Below are 15,406 nucleotides of genomic sequence, written 5' to 3' on the forward strand. Positions count from 1 at the left end.
GGTGCCAAGCTGACACCCCTGATATAACATAACCCCAAAAAACTTAACTCTTTTTGCTTTCAAAATGCAGCAATAAATTGTATAAAAATGAAAAGGACTCATATGGTTAGATAACAATCTTTGTTATCTCAAGATAACGAATTAATAAGTCGTTATCTCGAGATAACAGTGCACAAAAAAAGAATAATACATGGCCGTTCTTGTCTTCCGTACAATCCTCTACGGCACTTTTGTGAACCCATTTTCTTGCATTGTTTGTTTACAATACATTCACTACATGTGTCAATGTTTTCACTTTTATATAATAAATGTTCATTAAGAATACTGTAGTCTGCAAGTAGGGTTTTTAGTTTTTCTTTACAAATAAATTGCATGTACAAAGTCAATTTCAGCATCATTCACCTTGTCCTCTAACTCAGAGATTCTCCTCTCATGGTCAATAGTTACCGTCTTCACAGTGGTTACATCTTTTTTCATGTCTTGAATTTCTTTGAAGAGGAACTCTGCATTTTCTTTCAAAGCGTCAATACTTGCTGCGTCATGTTGAGTCAATTTCTCCAGCGCATCAGCCTTCTTTTCCAGCCCATCAGCTCTTTCATCTATTTTCTCCAACAGCCTTACGATATTGTCCTGCAGCTCGACCAGAGTAGGCTCAGGTTTCACTTTCTTCGCTGCGGGACTGCTCGACTTGGAGTCAGGTATTGGCACCCAGTCAGGGGTCAAGATTTTGAGGCCACGTATAAGAGTGTCGCCCCATGGCGTTGACTTCCATCTCTGCACCAACAGCAGGTACGTTGTTACTTATGAGGGCAAAGAGATTCCTGTCCACCTTGCAGGCCCTTACTCTTCCTCTGTCCTTACCTCTTTTCCTATACATGGAGGCAGGTGTCATGGATGCAGGTAGCTGTAGGGATATGGTATAGCCGTTCTCAGGTGTTAGCACTAGCTAATTAGCGCTAGTTGACGCTGGCTACTTTCCCCACAAACTTGCTTAAACAGCTGTATTTTCCACTTTACGTGAAGGCTTTATGTCACTGGCTCTCGAACTTCAATGCCTCAAGTTGCCATTAAGCGTTGGTATAACTTACTAATCAGTTCTTAGGTGCGAAAATCAAAGTTTCTCTCAACAATGACTGGTCATGTCGCCTCCTTATCGCTAGTTAGCTCAGACTTCCACTTAGGGTGAGAAATGGCACCAGTCTGGCTCCTCTAACACCGTCACTGACGTCATGACCCATAGGTGTTTCTAGCCCATTTTTGGGGCTGCTGAAGCACCCCTAAATTGAATCCCAGCACCCCTAAAATTTGAGAGATTGTTTTTTATTATTTTTTACTGCATGTCCTTTTTTAACAAGCTAGAAAAGTGTCAAAACCATACAGTACTTGGTTGAAACGTAATATTTTAACAACAAAAATACAGCAGTTGAGGAGCTGCTGTATCAAAATGAGTTGTCTTCCCCCAGAAATTAGGGTTACGATATGTTTCTTTTATGATTCCAATCCATTCCTCTTTTGCTGTGGCTCAGCATTTAAATAACCTTTATCAGATTTGATGGTTTAGTCACAGACTTTCCCAAAAAGTGTCGTGCTTTTCTTTCACAGATGTGGGAATGAAATTGAGTTAAAATGTACAAAACAGTGAAATTTATCTTGCCTGGCCGGGCAGCTCTCTGGGTGCTCAGCACCCCTAAACCTCTGATCCTAGAATCGCCCCTGTCATGACCGTTCTTTGTTATATACAGTACCTGATTGTACTTTGAGGAGTGAAGGGATCTGTGATGAGCGATGTGTGAGGGGCGAAGATACATGAGAGCAGCCCTCACAGAAGTCTCTTGTCGGCCGACACGCCCCTACATTGGATGGACTGGACGCTGCCTCTGATGGGACTGATCTGATACATCACAATAAACCGGAGTTTCACACTGGACAGAGACAGATTATCTGTGCATTCACACCAAAAGCGTCACAAGCGGCCGGCAGCCATTCATTTTCAATGTACGCTTGCTACGAAGGGCGTCTGGAGCGTCGGCAGCAGCGAGCAGCGCGATGCCAGCGACCGGAGCATCACTGTGAAGTTGAGAGAAGCTCAACTTTATGCAAATGAGCAGCGCAGCCGCCGAAGCAGCAGCAAGCAGCAGCCAATTGCAGACCGTGAATATTCTCAAGGCGGGACAGTGAAAGAAAGAAAGAAAGAGATCTTCTGCAGCGCAGCTTGAAAGCCCCGCCCCTTGGCAGCCTTCTGCAAGCCCTGCCAGAGCTGCCAGGCAGCGCGATGCCAGCAACCTGAGCGACCGCTGGCGCTCATGAAGCTTTTGGTGTGAGCGTACAGAGTTCCACCTGCACTCTAGTCACAGACTCGCAAAAAAAGAATTTATAGAAGTGTCACTGAATGATATAAAAGGCAACACAGGCAACTTACTAGTTGCCAGTGACGAAACACTTTTAATTAAGCAGATTAAATTTGCCTTTAACTGCTTAGGGGCTAATGTTGATTAGAACTTCTCCCTTGTGCAACATGAAGTGCTTCACTGATTAGAGCCATCTAGCGGCCAAAGTGAGACACATGATTTTGTAGATTGCTTTCTAACACGATTTGCTGCTTAGATCAGCTAACATTTAAAGTAATTGGAATTTTTAAGTATGGAACAATTATTTCACATGCTAAAATATAGCATCATCTCTGTAAAGAACTTCATTCTTACAGGTCACTAGATATTTTGTAGTCCTTGGTTTTTGTTACATGTTTAAGAGGGTCCAAAATGTCTTCTCGACAAAACAGAAAAAGTCCAGTTGCTTTAAATTAAAGACTCCACTCGTGTCATGTAGAACTAGAGGGGTTCCATGTGTTTTAAGAGGATAAGAGGAGAATTCTTCTTTTAGAATATTACTCAATGTGCTGACTTTATGACTTTTTCTTTTGCTGAGTTTAAACTGTAATAATTTTGTTGTAATGTAAAAACTTTGGAAATGATGCACAAAACTGTTAGTATGTCATGTGCTTGTGGTTTTCTTGCATTAAGTGCAGATCATTACATTCTAAACTTTTATTACATTTAAATTATTACACTGTGCACATTTATTACAGTGGGCACAGTCGTTACACACTGAGTTGCTACATATTCCTTGCCAGTTAATATACTTTTAAGTGTCTCTTCTTGCACATCTTGCAAAGTTAAGGCTTCTCAACAGTGTGGATTCTCATGTGGACTTTCAAGGCACTATTCTGTCTGAAAGCTTTCCCACACGTTTTGCATGAATATGGCTTCTCACCTGTGTGCGTTCTCATGTGGAGGGTCAAGTTACTGATTGTTCTGAAATCTCTCCCACATGTATTGCAAGTATGTGGTTTCTCTCCAGTGTGGATTCTCATGTGGAGGGTCAAGTTACTGATTGTTCTGAAAGCTCTCCCACATGTTTTACAAGTATACGGCTTCTCACCTGTGTGGATTCTCATGTGTACTGTCAAGTCAGCATTACGCCTGAAATCGTTCTCGCATGTTTCACAAGTATGGGGCTTCTCATCACTGTGGATTCTCATGTGGAGTGTCAAGTTACTGCAAGTTCTGAAATCTTTCCCGCATATTTCACAAGTAAATGGCTTCTCACCTGTGTGGATTCTCATATGCCTTTTCAACGCAGTCATGTGAGTCTTTTCCCACAGGTGTTGCAAAGGTACGGCTTCTCACCTGTGTGGATTCTCATGTGGTACAGCATTTCCACATGTTTTGCAAGAAAATGGCTTCTCACCTGTGTGGAGTCTCAGGTGGTTATGCAAGTGGGACTTAAACTTGAAAGCTTTCCCACAAGTGTCACATGTGACAGATTTTCCACCTGTTTGAATATTGCTGTGCATATTTGAAATTGTTGAGTCATATACATTGTTAGTGTGACTTTCACTTTCATAATGTCTTTCATTTGGTTGAAGCTCTACATTTCTAGTTGATCCTGAGTCTCCATGTTTGTCTTCTTTCTGATCTTGGCTCTCAGATACATGTGAGTTGCAAGCGAGGAGCTGATGGTCACTGTTTGTGTCTAGTTCACTCTGCTCACTTTCCTCATCAGCAGGAGTCAACATGAAGCCATCAGTCTCCTGCTTCACTACAAGCTGCTCTCCCTCCTGACTGCTGCACACTTCCTCCTCTTCCTCTTTAATCTGTGGAGGCTCTGGCTCCTCTTGGTCCACACTGGACTTCCTCTCCTCAATACAGAGCTGCTGCTCAGTGACAACCTCCTCCTCCTTACACACATGTTGCTGTGGGAGCTCTGGAGGGACACACAACAACACCAACAGCATACTAATGTCATGCTACAGCAAATATACACACACCACAGTAAATATGTCCTAATTAAACTTTACACACCTGTCCTGTGTAACTTTATTTCAGGCTTCAAAACGATATCCAACAGTCTGCGCTGACGATCGATCTCTTCCTCGTACTCGACGATGCTTCTTTTAAAAACTCCCAATATTTCTTCAGCAGCAGCAGTTAGTCGCTCGTTGACAAACTCTCTCAGAGACTCAACTGAACACATTGTTGTCTAATTACGTCTATTTATTGTCGAAAACTACACCATCATCCAGCCGCTAAATGCACACATCCGTGGAGCTAACGCAGCTAGCGCTTGTTTTGTTTACTTCCGCTGGATGTGTCACACTGTTAAAGTTCCGACAGTGAAAGTGAGTAATTTTTTCCTTCCGCTCATCAACGGGTTACGAGGTTACTTCTCCTCCTCCTCCTCCTCCTCCTCCTCCTCCTGGTTTATTGGCGGATCGCAAATAACTTTAAGATGCATACCTCCGTTTATTGGCGGATCGCAAATAACTTTAAGATGCATACCTCCACCTAGAGTTTATACAAAAGTGTGCAACATCATATGAATGCATCTTATATCTTTAATTCTTCTCATTAACCCTGTGGCATTTCAGAAAGTAAAAAGCGCCTTCCTGGTCCTACCTCCTCTACCTCTCCCTCTGTTCCCAGTAACCACATCAAGTTCCATCCCCACCTTGCCACTGGGACTTTATCAATCAGTCTTTCCCTTTCCTCCTCATACATAGTGCAATGCAGTAAGATATATTTCCCATTTTCTTTAACTCCACAGTTCCCACGGTTTCTCTTTTTTTGACAGATTTTTATGTTTTGTTAATGTAAAACATTGTCTCCTTTATGGCTTTGTTAAATCTCAGCTAATGTAGATTTTTGCATTATGTATATTGTCCATGTGTCTTTTGAGCTTTTATTTTCTTATTTTTTATTATTATTACTTATATATATGTGTATATGCATATGTATTTTTCTTAATTCATTTATTTATTCTTATTTTATTTTATTTATTTATTTAAATTTATTTTCTTTTTCTGTTCCTGGTTTACCTGCTTTTGCTTTTTTACACCCATGTTTTGAATATCTCTCTTTCATAATATTTTTATATAATTTTTGTTATATCAGATGTACACAATGCTTGTAATTATCATCTGGTTTGTCATTGCTTAAAAAGGAAACAATAAAAAAAGTATGATAAAAAAAAATCTTTCTGCTGTCAGTGTGGTTGTACAGCTCTCTTGCTCTCTCCATGCTTTCAAAATGTTAGAAAATGTACAAAAAATAGCGATAACCACATCGTATTTATTAACCTCAATATGATTTTTTAAATCTTGCCAATGTAACGTCTGCCTCTCCTCCCCCACTGTTTAGTAATCCCTTCGACCTTGTCAGCTACTATAATGGCATACACATCTCCTGTCTTGACCAAATAGCTCCTCTCAAAACCAAAACAGTCTCATTCACACACTCAGCCCCCTGGTATACTCCCAAACTCAGCCTCAGCCTCTGACTCAGTTCTCCGCCATCTCCCCAGTGGAGCTGTCCAAGTTGATGGCTGGAATGTAAACTCCACCTGTGCTCTCAATCCCATTGCAAATAAATACAATACAATTTTTTTTTTACTGGAACGTGCTGTTGCCTCTCAACTCAAAGCCCACCTCTCCTCCGACGACCTGTTTGAACCATTTCAATCCGGCTTCACAGCGTAACACAGAAACCACCCTCCTCAAAGTCATTAACGATCACCTCCACACCTCAGACTCTGGTCACCACTCCATCCTTACCCTTCTTGACCAGACAGCAACCTTTGACACCATCAATCTCGCAATTCTCCTCTCCCTCTCCCGCCTCCAGTCCTCCCTCAGCATCACTGGTACTGCCCTCTCCTGGTCATACCTCACAAATCGACATTCATTCATTCATTCATTCATTCATTCATCTTCTAACCGCTTCATCCTCTTGAGGGTCGCGGGGCTGCTGGAGTGTAGAGACAGACAACCATTCACGCTCACATTCACACCTACGGACAAGAGAGTTATCAATTAACCTAGTCCCCAATCTGCATGTCTTTGGACTGTGGGAGGAAGCCGGAGTGCCCGGAGAGAACCCACGCTGACACGGGGAGAACATGCAAACTCCGCACAAAAGGGCTCCCACACCCGGGATCAAACCGGAAACCCTCTTGCTGTGAGGCGACAGTGCTAACCACCACACCACCGTGCCGCCCACAAATTGACATCTGTTTATCAATATTAACAACTGCACTTCCTCCCTTGCTCCTCTGTTCCAAGGCGTCCCTCAGGGTTAGGTGCTTGGGCCTCTCCTATTCATCCTCTACATGTCCCCCCTTGGTAACACCATTCACAGCCATGGCCTCAACTTCCACTGCTACACCGATGACAGCCATCACCACTGGAACTCACTCCACTCTGACCACCTGCCTCAATGACATAAAGTCCTGGATGCAAGCCAGCTGCCTTAAACTGTAAAAAATCTGACATGATGATCATCTGTCCAAAACCCCTCGTCAAAACCACTCACAACTTCTGCCCCACCACTGGTAACTCCACTCTGTATTCAGCCCCATGCATCCACAACTTCAGAGTTATTTTTGACAACAACCTCTCCTTCGAAAAACATGTCGATTAAATCACCAGCACTGCCTTCTTCCACCTAAAAAACATAGCTTATCTCAGCCCATCGCTTTCCCTCTGCTGCATAAATTCCAATCCATACCATCATCACATCCAGAATGGACAACTGTTAACATTGTTCTTCATGGTGCACCATCCAAAGTCCTAAGTAAACTCTAATACATCCAGAACTCTGCTGCCCGTCTGCTCACCCATTCCCGCTCCCGCAATCATATCACCCCTGTCCCCCCGAACCTCCACTGGCTCCCTGTCCCACAACACACCCAATTCAAAGTCCTTCTCCTCACTCATAAAGCCCTCCATATCCAGGCCCCTTACTACCTCACTGACCTGCTCCACCGCCATACTCTTTCCCGCAGCCTCCGTTCCTCTGATACCAACCTCCTGACTCCATCAGTCAGGGTCAAGCACTGGACCTGGGGCAACAGAGCCTTCTCCATAGCTGCCCCCTCCGTCTGGAACTCTCTCCCCAAACACATTCAAGAGGGCACTGACCTGTCCCAGTTCAAGTCAGTCATCAGATCTCATCTTTTCGAATTGGTTTTTAATGTGAATGATGCTGGGCGTACTTTACTGTACTCTATTTCATGATAATTTTAAATGGACGTAAAGTGTCTATGTACCATGAAAAACGCTTTATAAAATAAAATGTATCATTGTTATTATTAATATTGAATGTCAAAATTCTAATCAGCAGTAAATAACTTTAGCTGTCAAAAAGACTATTTTCATGTTAAGTACAAATACAGTATGTGTAGCATTAAAGGAAAGTAATAACAGAATACCTCAAACTTGATCATGTATTTAAATTTATTTTAAGCATTCCAGATTTCATATTTATGTACCATTGACAAGCAATCATGGCCATCTGAGGACAATCAATCATGTTTGTTCACTATAAAGCAGCGCCATTAATCAAAAAGTATCAAATTATACTTTAAAGGGAAATTTCGGTTTATTTCAACCTGTCTCCTATCGTCCTAAATTTATTTCAAGTGACTAGCGACATAAAAATAATAGTTAGCATGTTAGCCGTTAGCCTAGATACAGCCGGGGCGCATAGTAGCATCAGACCTGTTAAAACGTAAGTGAACGGGCAACCTTCAAGTGCAAAGTTAGTCCACTAAACAAGCTTTTTTTCCACAAAGACCGCCTCATATCGTTAGGATAAATGTCAGAGAACATATAGAAAACGACATATAAACGTGTTGTCTTACCTTACCGGTGTGCTGCCATGTTTGTTTACCATTTAGCTCTGCTTTCCAAAGAATAATAATAACTAAGAATTGAAAAAGGCCTCGGTGACAAAGGATCAATCTGCAGCCTTGCGAAAACAGTTTTCCAAACACTCTAAGACCCTTCCTCAGATAAGCATCATACCTAACTTTCCATGTGCGTGCAAGTGTGTGGGCGTGATTTCCTGTTGTTTCCAAAACTCGCTCCTATTTTTCCCTCTTTGGCGTTCTGCCATCCTGTTGTTCGGCCCACAACATCCTTTCTCCAATCAACATTGTTTTTTTACCACGGTGTTTGACGTGTCACCCTGTTCCAGGACCTCTCCCCGAGGTGAAACCACTTAAGGTTGCTCAATTCCTGATAAACACAATGTAATGGCTAAGTCCTATACTGTAGCCACTACTGACTGCTAATGCTAACTGGGCTACGTTAATTACTTTGACGTGCACTCAAAGAAAGCAATGCGAGTCCTCCTTTAGAACTCAAAATAATCTGGCAATTTATTTTTCACAAAACTTTCATTAAGTCCGTACAGCAGGCAATAACGTCACATCCAACAACATAAAAATAATAACACGGATAACTTCACAAAAGCACAATGAGCGCCGTCAAAAACTATTTGCTTCCCCCCAAATTAGCATGGCAAACCCTATACATTTGTTTTGAACCCAGTTAAATGGCCTAAGGTGACCCCAGGTCAGCGGCATCCGCTGCAACATCAAATACAGCCCTCTAGTGGTACGGAGGAACCATTTCAATGAGTAAATAATAAATGATAAATTAAATATGGCTCATACACACGACTTGCCTCATACTTGATCTTAAGGGTCAAGCCTCTCTGGGCCTTTTCGCGACCACAAAAGTTGAACTTTTCCACGGGAACCACAAGTTCATAGGGTGGACATTTACTTTCACTGGAAGTGTCACTGTTCATTCAGATTCAGTGGGTCTTAAATATTTTTGGTCACGTTACCATGAAAGTTTCTCCAGCCTGACAGACCCAATGGCAGTTTACAATCATTGTACAGACTAAAGAAAAATACGTTGTTTCCTTGTTGTATTTCTCTGAATATTGCAATAATAAGTAGCATTTATGACAGCCATGAGATGGTTTTAAATTCCATATAAGGTGGGATTAAAAAGGTCTTAAAAAGTCTAAAATTTACCTTTGTTATATCTGCAGACACCGTGTTCTTTGGTGCATATGAGCAACTTGTCAACAGAGACACCAGAATGTGGGAAAAACTGTTTTTACCTTGTGCCTGTTACATCTGTGATCTGTGCCTGTAGACTGAATGAGGAAAAATGCAATGTTACTGCAGGTGTAGATGCACGCAGAAGCCACCGCCATCAGAATGCAGGTTGGCCAGAGCTCAGTTTGGCCGGACCACATTTAGAGGAGGTACACTACAGCAGCTGACTTTAGAAAATGAAACCTTAATGATTTTAGAACATCACACACAATCCACACAGGTGAGAAGCCATTTACTTGCACAACATGTGAGAAAGCTTTGAGATGTAAAAGTAGCCTGACGACCCACATGAGAATCCACACAGGTGAGAAGTCATAACTCTCCAAGACCTGCAGGAAAAGAAACTTTGATGTGTCTCAAGTAAAAAGGCATATAAGATCTCACACAGTCAAGTGGCCTTGTGTTTTAAAAACAAGTAGGAGACATGTCAGTTCTGGGTCATGGTCAAAACACACAAGAACTCTGGAAGTGAGGAGTCACATGTTTGCAGAGTGTGGTTAAAATGTTTTTTACTCAAATCACACCTGAAGATCGATAAACACAGCTGAAACTTCTGTGGAGATGCGTTCATGAAATGAATGAAGAACAATGTCTCATTATGAGGAGACTGAAGAAGTACATTTTATTAAAATGCCATCAAGACCTGATAAAACTGACCAATCAAAGCGGACTGGGCTTTTTCAGGAGAAGAGCTTCAAGAGACGGGTGGTCAAACTGAGCGTTTCAGACTTAGGGTGAATACGAGTACATTCAGGTTGACAGTATGAGGAAAATAATATATATTCTTTAATTAAAGTGTGAAAACAGGTTCTAGTAGAAACCCCAAATACAAGTATGAACCTATGAATAAGCATTATATGGGACCTTTAAACACCAAAATAAAAGACATCCGTGTAGTTATTGCTGCCTTTTTATGAGCCACCAATGATACTGAGACGACTTGTTACAGCCCGGACACTGATATTAGAAATTATAATTGCCAACCATTGGAAACGGAACACGTGAAAACCTCATGTATTTCACCGTCGGATTCTCGGAACCCATCGGCTGTATTCGGCGTCTGACGTCCGGCAGACAGCGATACAGCCTCTGGGGGCAGACCCCCAATTTTTTGGCATTCCAGTTTGGAGGAGGTGAATTTCCGTTTCCGACTTCCATCTCCTCCCCCTGCTCATACAAGTAAATATGCTGAACCATTGCGATGGATTCAGAGTTTGAAGTGACGCCAATTATGTTCTGTCTCGTTAGTTCACCGCACGGAGCGTTTAACCTGGCAACAACTGCAGCCGGCTCAGACGCGATTGGTCAATATCACGCGGACTACAAACAACCTACAACCGGAAACCAGGGCTCTTCCGCTCTTCTTCTGGAGGCAAGATCTCCGGGGTTTGCCTACAGACTCTACATTCACTGAATGCAGAGTCTGTATATAGAGACTACGTCGGAACTTAATAGTGTAACATCCAGTGCTCAGATGTATCTCATGAAAGAACTGGAAACACATTTAGTAATCTTCACAGATGGGTCCAGGGATCCAGCGTGTGGAGGGGCAGGGTTTGGGGTATACGTAGCACAGTTAGATCTTTGGTCTGGCCTGTGTGTTACAAATGGCAGTTCTGTTTATGTGACAGAACTGTTGGCTATTCTCTGGGCCCTGTGGTGGGTCGAGGATGTGAAGCCAGAAAGGGCGCTCATATGTTCTGATTCCTCGGCTGCACTTATAGCTTTAAGAGAAGGTAAATCAAAAGCACGGCCTGACCTTATCTATGAGATTCTGTGTGTATTGTATAGACTTGAGAACGCCAATTATGAAGTTAAGTTCTGCTGGGTCCCAGGTCATGCTGGAGTTAAGGGGAATAAAATAGTGGACTCTATAGCTAAGAGTACCTTAGATAAAGAAGACATAGATTTGTCTATACCCCTGGGAGGAGAGGAGCTGAAAGGGAAATTCAAGGAGGGGGTGCTTAAAGAGTGGCAAGACGTGTGGGAGAAGGAGGGGAGACACCTTCATTCCATTTTACCTCACGTTAGGACTCAGGCTTCTTATTTTGTAGGAACAAGGAAAGACTCTGTCAAAATATGCAGGTTAAGGTTGGGTCATTGTATATTGTGGGAAAGCACCCCTCTGGGCTGTGTGGATGTGAAACACCTGAAACTGTGAGACATGTTTTTATAGAGTGTGTCAGATACAGAGACCAAAGGGACTTGCTCTATAAATCTTTGACAGTTTTAGGAGTGAGTTCTTTTTCCTTTTATTCTTTTTTTTTGGTCTCAGTGAAAACCACCAGCGGACAGCGGAAGCAGTTTTACAATTTCTGCACGACACAGAGGTGTATAATAGAATATGGAGTGCTGTTGGGTTTGAGGAGACAATGAGGCTCCTAACCGGTGGAGGGAAGTAATACGCCAAGACGCGTCTACACTGCCGGAAAATCCACAGAAGAAGAAGAAGAAGAGAAAGTGTAACATCCAGCGGAAGTAAATAAGACAAAGGCGCTACTCGCGTTTCCCAAATGACTGAGTTCACTTCGGGAGGTTAATCTATGAGTTAAACCTCGAGCCACATTTACTGTAGCCTACATTAGACAACAATGTGTTCAGTTGAGTCTTTGAGAGAGTTTGTCAACGAGCGACTAACTGCTGCTGCTGAAGAAATATTGGGAGTTTTTAAAAGAAGCATCGTCGAGTACGAGGAAGAGATCGATCGTCAGCGCAGACTGTTGGATATCGTTTTGAAGCCTGAAATAAAGTTACACAGGACAGGTGGGTGAAAGCTAATTGAAGTAATTTACTGGCATGTGTGTATATTTGCTGTAGCATGACATTAGTATGCTGTTGGTGTTGTTGTGTGTCCCTCCAGAGCTCCCACAGCAACATGTGTGTAAGGAGGAGGAGGTTGTCCCTGAGCAGCAGCTCTGTATTGAGGAGAGGAAGTCCAGTGTGGACCAAGAGGAGCCAGAGCCTCCACAGATTAAAGAGGAAGAGGAGGAAGTGTGCAGCAGTCAGGAGGGAGAGCAGCTTGTAGTGAAGCAGGAGACTGATGGCTTTATGTTGACTCCTGCTGATGAGGAAAGTGAGCACAGTGAAGATCAGACTCTGGACTTCATTCATGATGACACTCAAAGTGCAGCAGAGAAAGAGTCTGTTGTCATTATACCAGTTATAAGCTCTGTGATATCAGAAGCAACCAGTGAGCACCAGCTGCTCTGTCACAACTCTCATGTAGCTGAGAGCCAAGATGAGGAAGAATACCAGCATGGAGACTCAGGATCAACTAGAAACACAGAGCTTCAAGCAGAGAAAAGACATCATGAAAGTGAAATGAACAGTAACAGTCCACACACCTCTGCTGTGATAAACTTAAATACAGGTAAAAAGCCTTTAAAATGTGACGTATGTGGGAAAGGTTTTGTGTACAAGTCAAGATTGCAGAGACACCTGAACAGCCACACAGGTGAGAAGCCGTACCTTTGCAAGACCTGCGGGAAAAAATTCAGCGAGAAGTCAGAATTGAAAAGACATTGTAGAATCCACACAGGTGAGAAGCCGTATACTTGTAAAACATGTGGGAAAAGATGCAGTCAGAAGTCAGGATTGAACGCTCATATAAGAACCCACACAGGTGAGAGGCCGTACCTTTGCAAGACCTGCGGGAAAAGATTCAGTGTGAAGTCAGCATTGAACACTCATATAAGAACCCACACAGGTGAGACGCCGTTTTCTTGCAAAACATGTGGGAAAAGATTCATTCAGAAGGCAGGATTGAACGCTCATATAAGAACCCACACAGGTGAGAAGCCCTACCTTTGCAAGACCTGCGGGAAAAGATTCAGTGTGAAGTCAGCATTGAACACTCATATAAGAACCCACACAGGTGAGACGCCGTTTTCTTGCAAAACATGTGGGAAAAGACACAGGTGAGACGCCGTTTTCTTGCAAAACATGTGGGAAAAGATTTATTCAGAAGTCAGGATTGAACACTCATATAAGAACCCACACAGGTGAGACGCCGTTTTCTTGCAAAACATGTGGGAAAAGATTCATTCAGAAGTCAGGATTGAACGCTCATATAAGAACCCACACAGGTGAGAAGCCCTACCTTTGCAAGACCTGCGGGAAAAGATTCAGTCAGACGTCAGGATTGGAAAGTCACAGGACAATCCACACAGGTGAGAGACCGTATACTTGTAAAGTATGTGGGAGAGCTTTCGGACGTAATTGTTATTTGTTAGCCCACATGAGGACTCATTCAGGGGAGAAGCAGTATACTTGTGAAGTATGTGGGAGAGGTTTCGGATGTAATGGTCACTTGTTAGTCCACATGAGGATTCACACAGGGGAGAAGCCGTATCCTTGTAAAACATGTGGGAAACACTTCAGAGCTATCGGTAACTTGACAGTCCACATGAGAACGCACACAGGTGTAAAGGTGCATCAGCTGAGCACAGAGGTTCCAGTTGAAGTCACACATATACAGGAGAGAGACTGTTTACATGCAAAACATGTGGCAGAGCTTTCAGAGGCCTGTTCCATAAAGCATGCTAAGAAAAGTGGGGAGTGAAGTCCAAATCCTGAATTTTAATTGAAATTGCAGGTCTGGAAAAGTTAAACTAGTGAGATAAAGAACAAAAGGAGGAGACTGCTTTAAAGTCTGAATGAATTTTATACTTGCAAGAGTCATGGAAAACCTGGAAAAGTCATGAAATTAGTCAAAATCATTATAAGTCACAGAACTTGTTTGTGTATAGTGAAATTATTAGAATCATCTTCAGTGGATAACCCTCCATATAATGTAACATAATGGCAAATTCATTTTCTGCAGCTGGCGTCTTAATGTAGCTTTAATATGCGTCGATGTGTGACAATGTTTGTTTACCATCAGGTGTGTTTTGTCATTTTCTCCCTCAGTTTGTCTCTCCCTTCCTGTGTGCCAATTATGTTTACATAGAGTTTGAATCTGATGTTTGAAAAACGCCGGGCAAGTGGGGAAAGAAAAAGAAAATTCTTCATTATGAGTCCTTGAAAAGTCATGAAAAAGTTTGGAAATATTGTCCATGAAAATGTGAGCGGAACCTGTAATTAAAAGTATGACTGATTTTGCAGTGAGCACAGTAATAAACTGATCCCAGAAGATTTGTCCTGTTGCTGTGATCTTTTGTCAGGGTGTCTACAGCTCCTTTAAAATGTCTGAAATTAAGTTTTCTTAATATAAGGCCTTAAAAAGTCTTAAACTGACTTAAATTCAGATTCAATAGGTCTTAAATATTTTTGGTCACATTACTGTGAAAGTTTCTCCAGCCTGACAGACCCAATGACAGTTTACAATCATTGTACAGACCAAAGAAAAATAATTTGTTTCCTTGCTGTATTTCTCTGAATATTACAATAATAAGTAGCATTTATGACAGCCATGAGATGGTTTTAAATTCCATATAAGGTGGGATTAAAAAGGTCTTAAAAAATCTAAAATTTACCTGGGTTATATCTGCAGACACCGTGTTCTTTGGTGCATATGAGCAACTTGTCAACAGTGACACCAGAATGTGGGAAGAACTGTTTTGACCTTGTGCCTGTTACATCTGTGATCTGTGCCTGTAGACTGAATGAGGAAAAATGCAATGTTACTGCAGGTGTAGATGCACGCAGAAGCCACCGCCATCAGAATGCAGGTTGGCCGGACCACATTTAGAGGAGGTACACTACAGCAGCTGACTTTAGAAAATGAAACCTTAATGATTTTAGTAAAGTTTAAAAAGAAAGATAACTTTGTTAGCACGAGATTTCTTTTGTCACACTGACGATCAGAGTAACATTTCAAACATCACGCACAATCCACACAGGTGAGAAGCCATTTACTTGCACAACATGTGAGAAAGCTTTGAGATGTAAAAGTAGCCTGACGACCCGGCAGAGCTTATTACAATGGGGGAAACCCAAT

General features: G+C 42.3%; 2 protein-coding genes across 6 annotated transcripts in view; one reads left to right on the forward strand and one right to left on the reverse strand.

Annotated features, from left to right (window-relative positions):
• Positions 1-15,406, forward strand: part of LOC126385577 (gastrula zinc finger protein XlCGF57.1-like) — a 69,296-nt gene that overhangs the window by 52,429 nt on the left and 1,461 nt on the right. The window contains exons 1-3 of one of the 5 annotated variants that reach the window (XR_007569425.1): positions 11,941-12,231; positions 12,329-13,342; positions 13,386-14,350. Coding sequence is in view for 4 of the 5 variants with exons in the window: in XM_050037368.1 (XP_049893325.1) it covers positions 12,060-12,231; positions 12,329-13,342; positions 13,386-14,029 (1,830 nt within the window). In the remaining variant the exon portion in view is untranslated. Of the gene's footprint in view, positions 1-11,940; positions 12,232-12,328; positions 13,343-13,385; positions 14,600-15,406 lie in introns of those variants that run through there. The other 4 variants (XM_050037370.1, XM_050037368.1, XM_050037371.1 and 1 more) reach the window with 4 other exon arrangements.
• On the reverse strand, positions 7-4,650 carry LOC126385593 (zinc finger protein 112-like). Its single transcript, XM_050037396.1, has 2 exons — positions 4,362-4,650; positions 7-4,263 (listed from the first exon to the last, which is right to left on the reverse strand). The coding sequence occupies exons 1-2, from the start codon at positions 4,531-4,533 to the stop codon at positions 3,683-3,685; spliced, it is 753 nt and encodes a 250-aa protein (XP_049893353.1). The 5' UTR covers positions 4,534-4,650; the 3' UTR covers positions 7-3,682.

This window comes from Epinephelus moara, chromosome 24, assembly GCF_006386435.1.
Source record: "Epinephelus moara isolate mb chromosome 24, YSFRI_EMoa_1.0, whole genome shotgun sequence".
Classification (NCBI taxonomy): Eukaryota; Metazoa; Chordata; class Actinopteri; order Perciformes; family Serranidae; genus Epinephelus; species Epinephelus moara.

Bases quoted from the DNA above. Each gene is read 5' to 3' on its own strand.
- LOC126385593 (XM_050037396.1), bottom strand. From the start codon at position 4,533: ATGTGTTCAGTTGAGTCTCTGAGAGAGTTTGTCAACGAGCGACTAACT. The intron at 4,264-4,361 runs GTGTGTAAAGTT...GTGTCCCTCCAG, and splicing joins AATAAAGTTACACAGGACAG to AGCTCCCACAGCAACATGTG.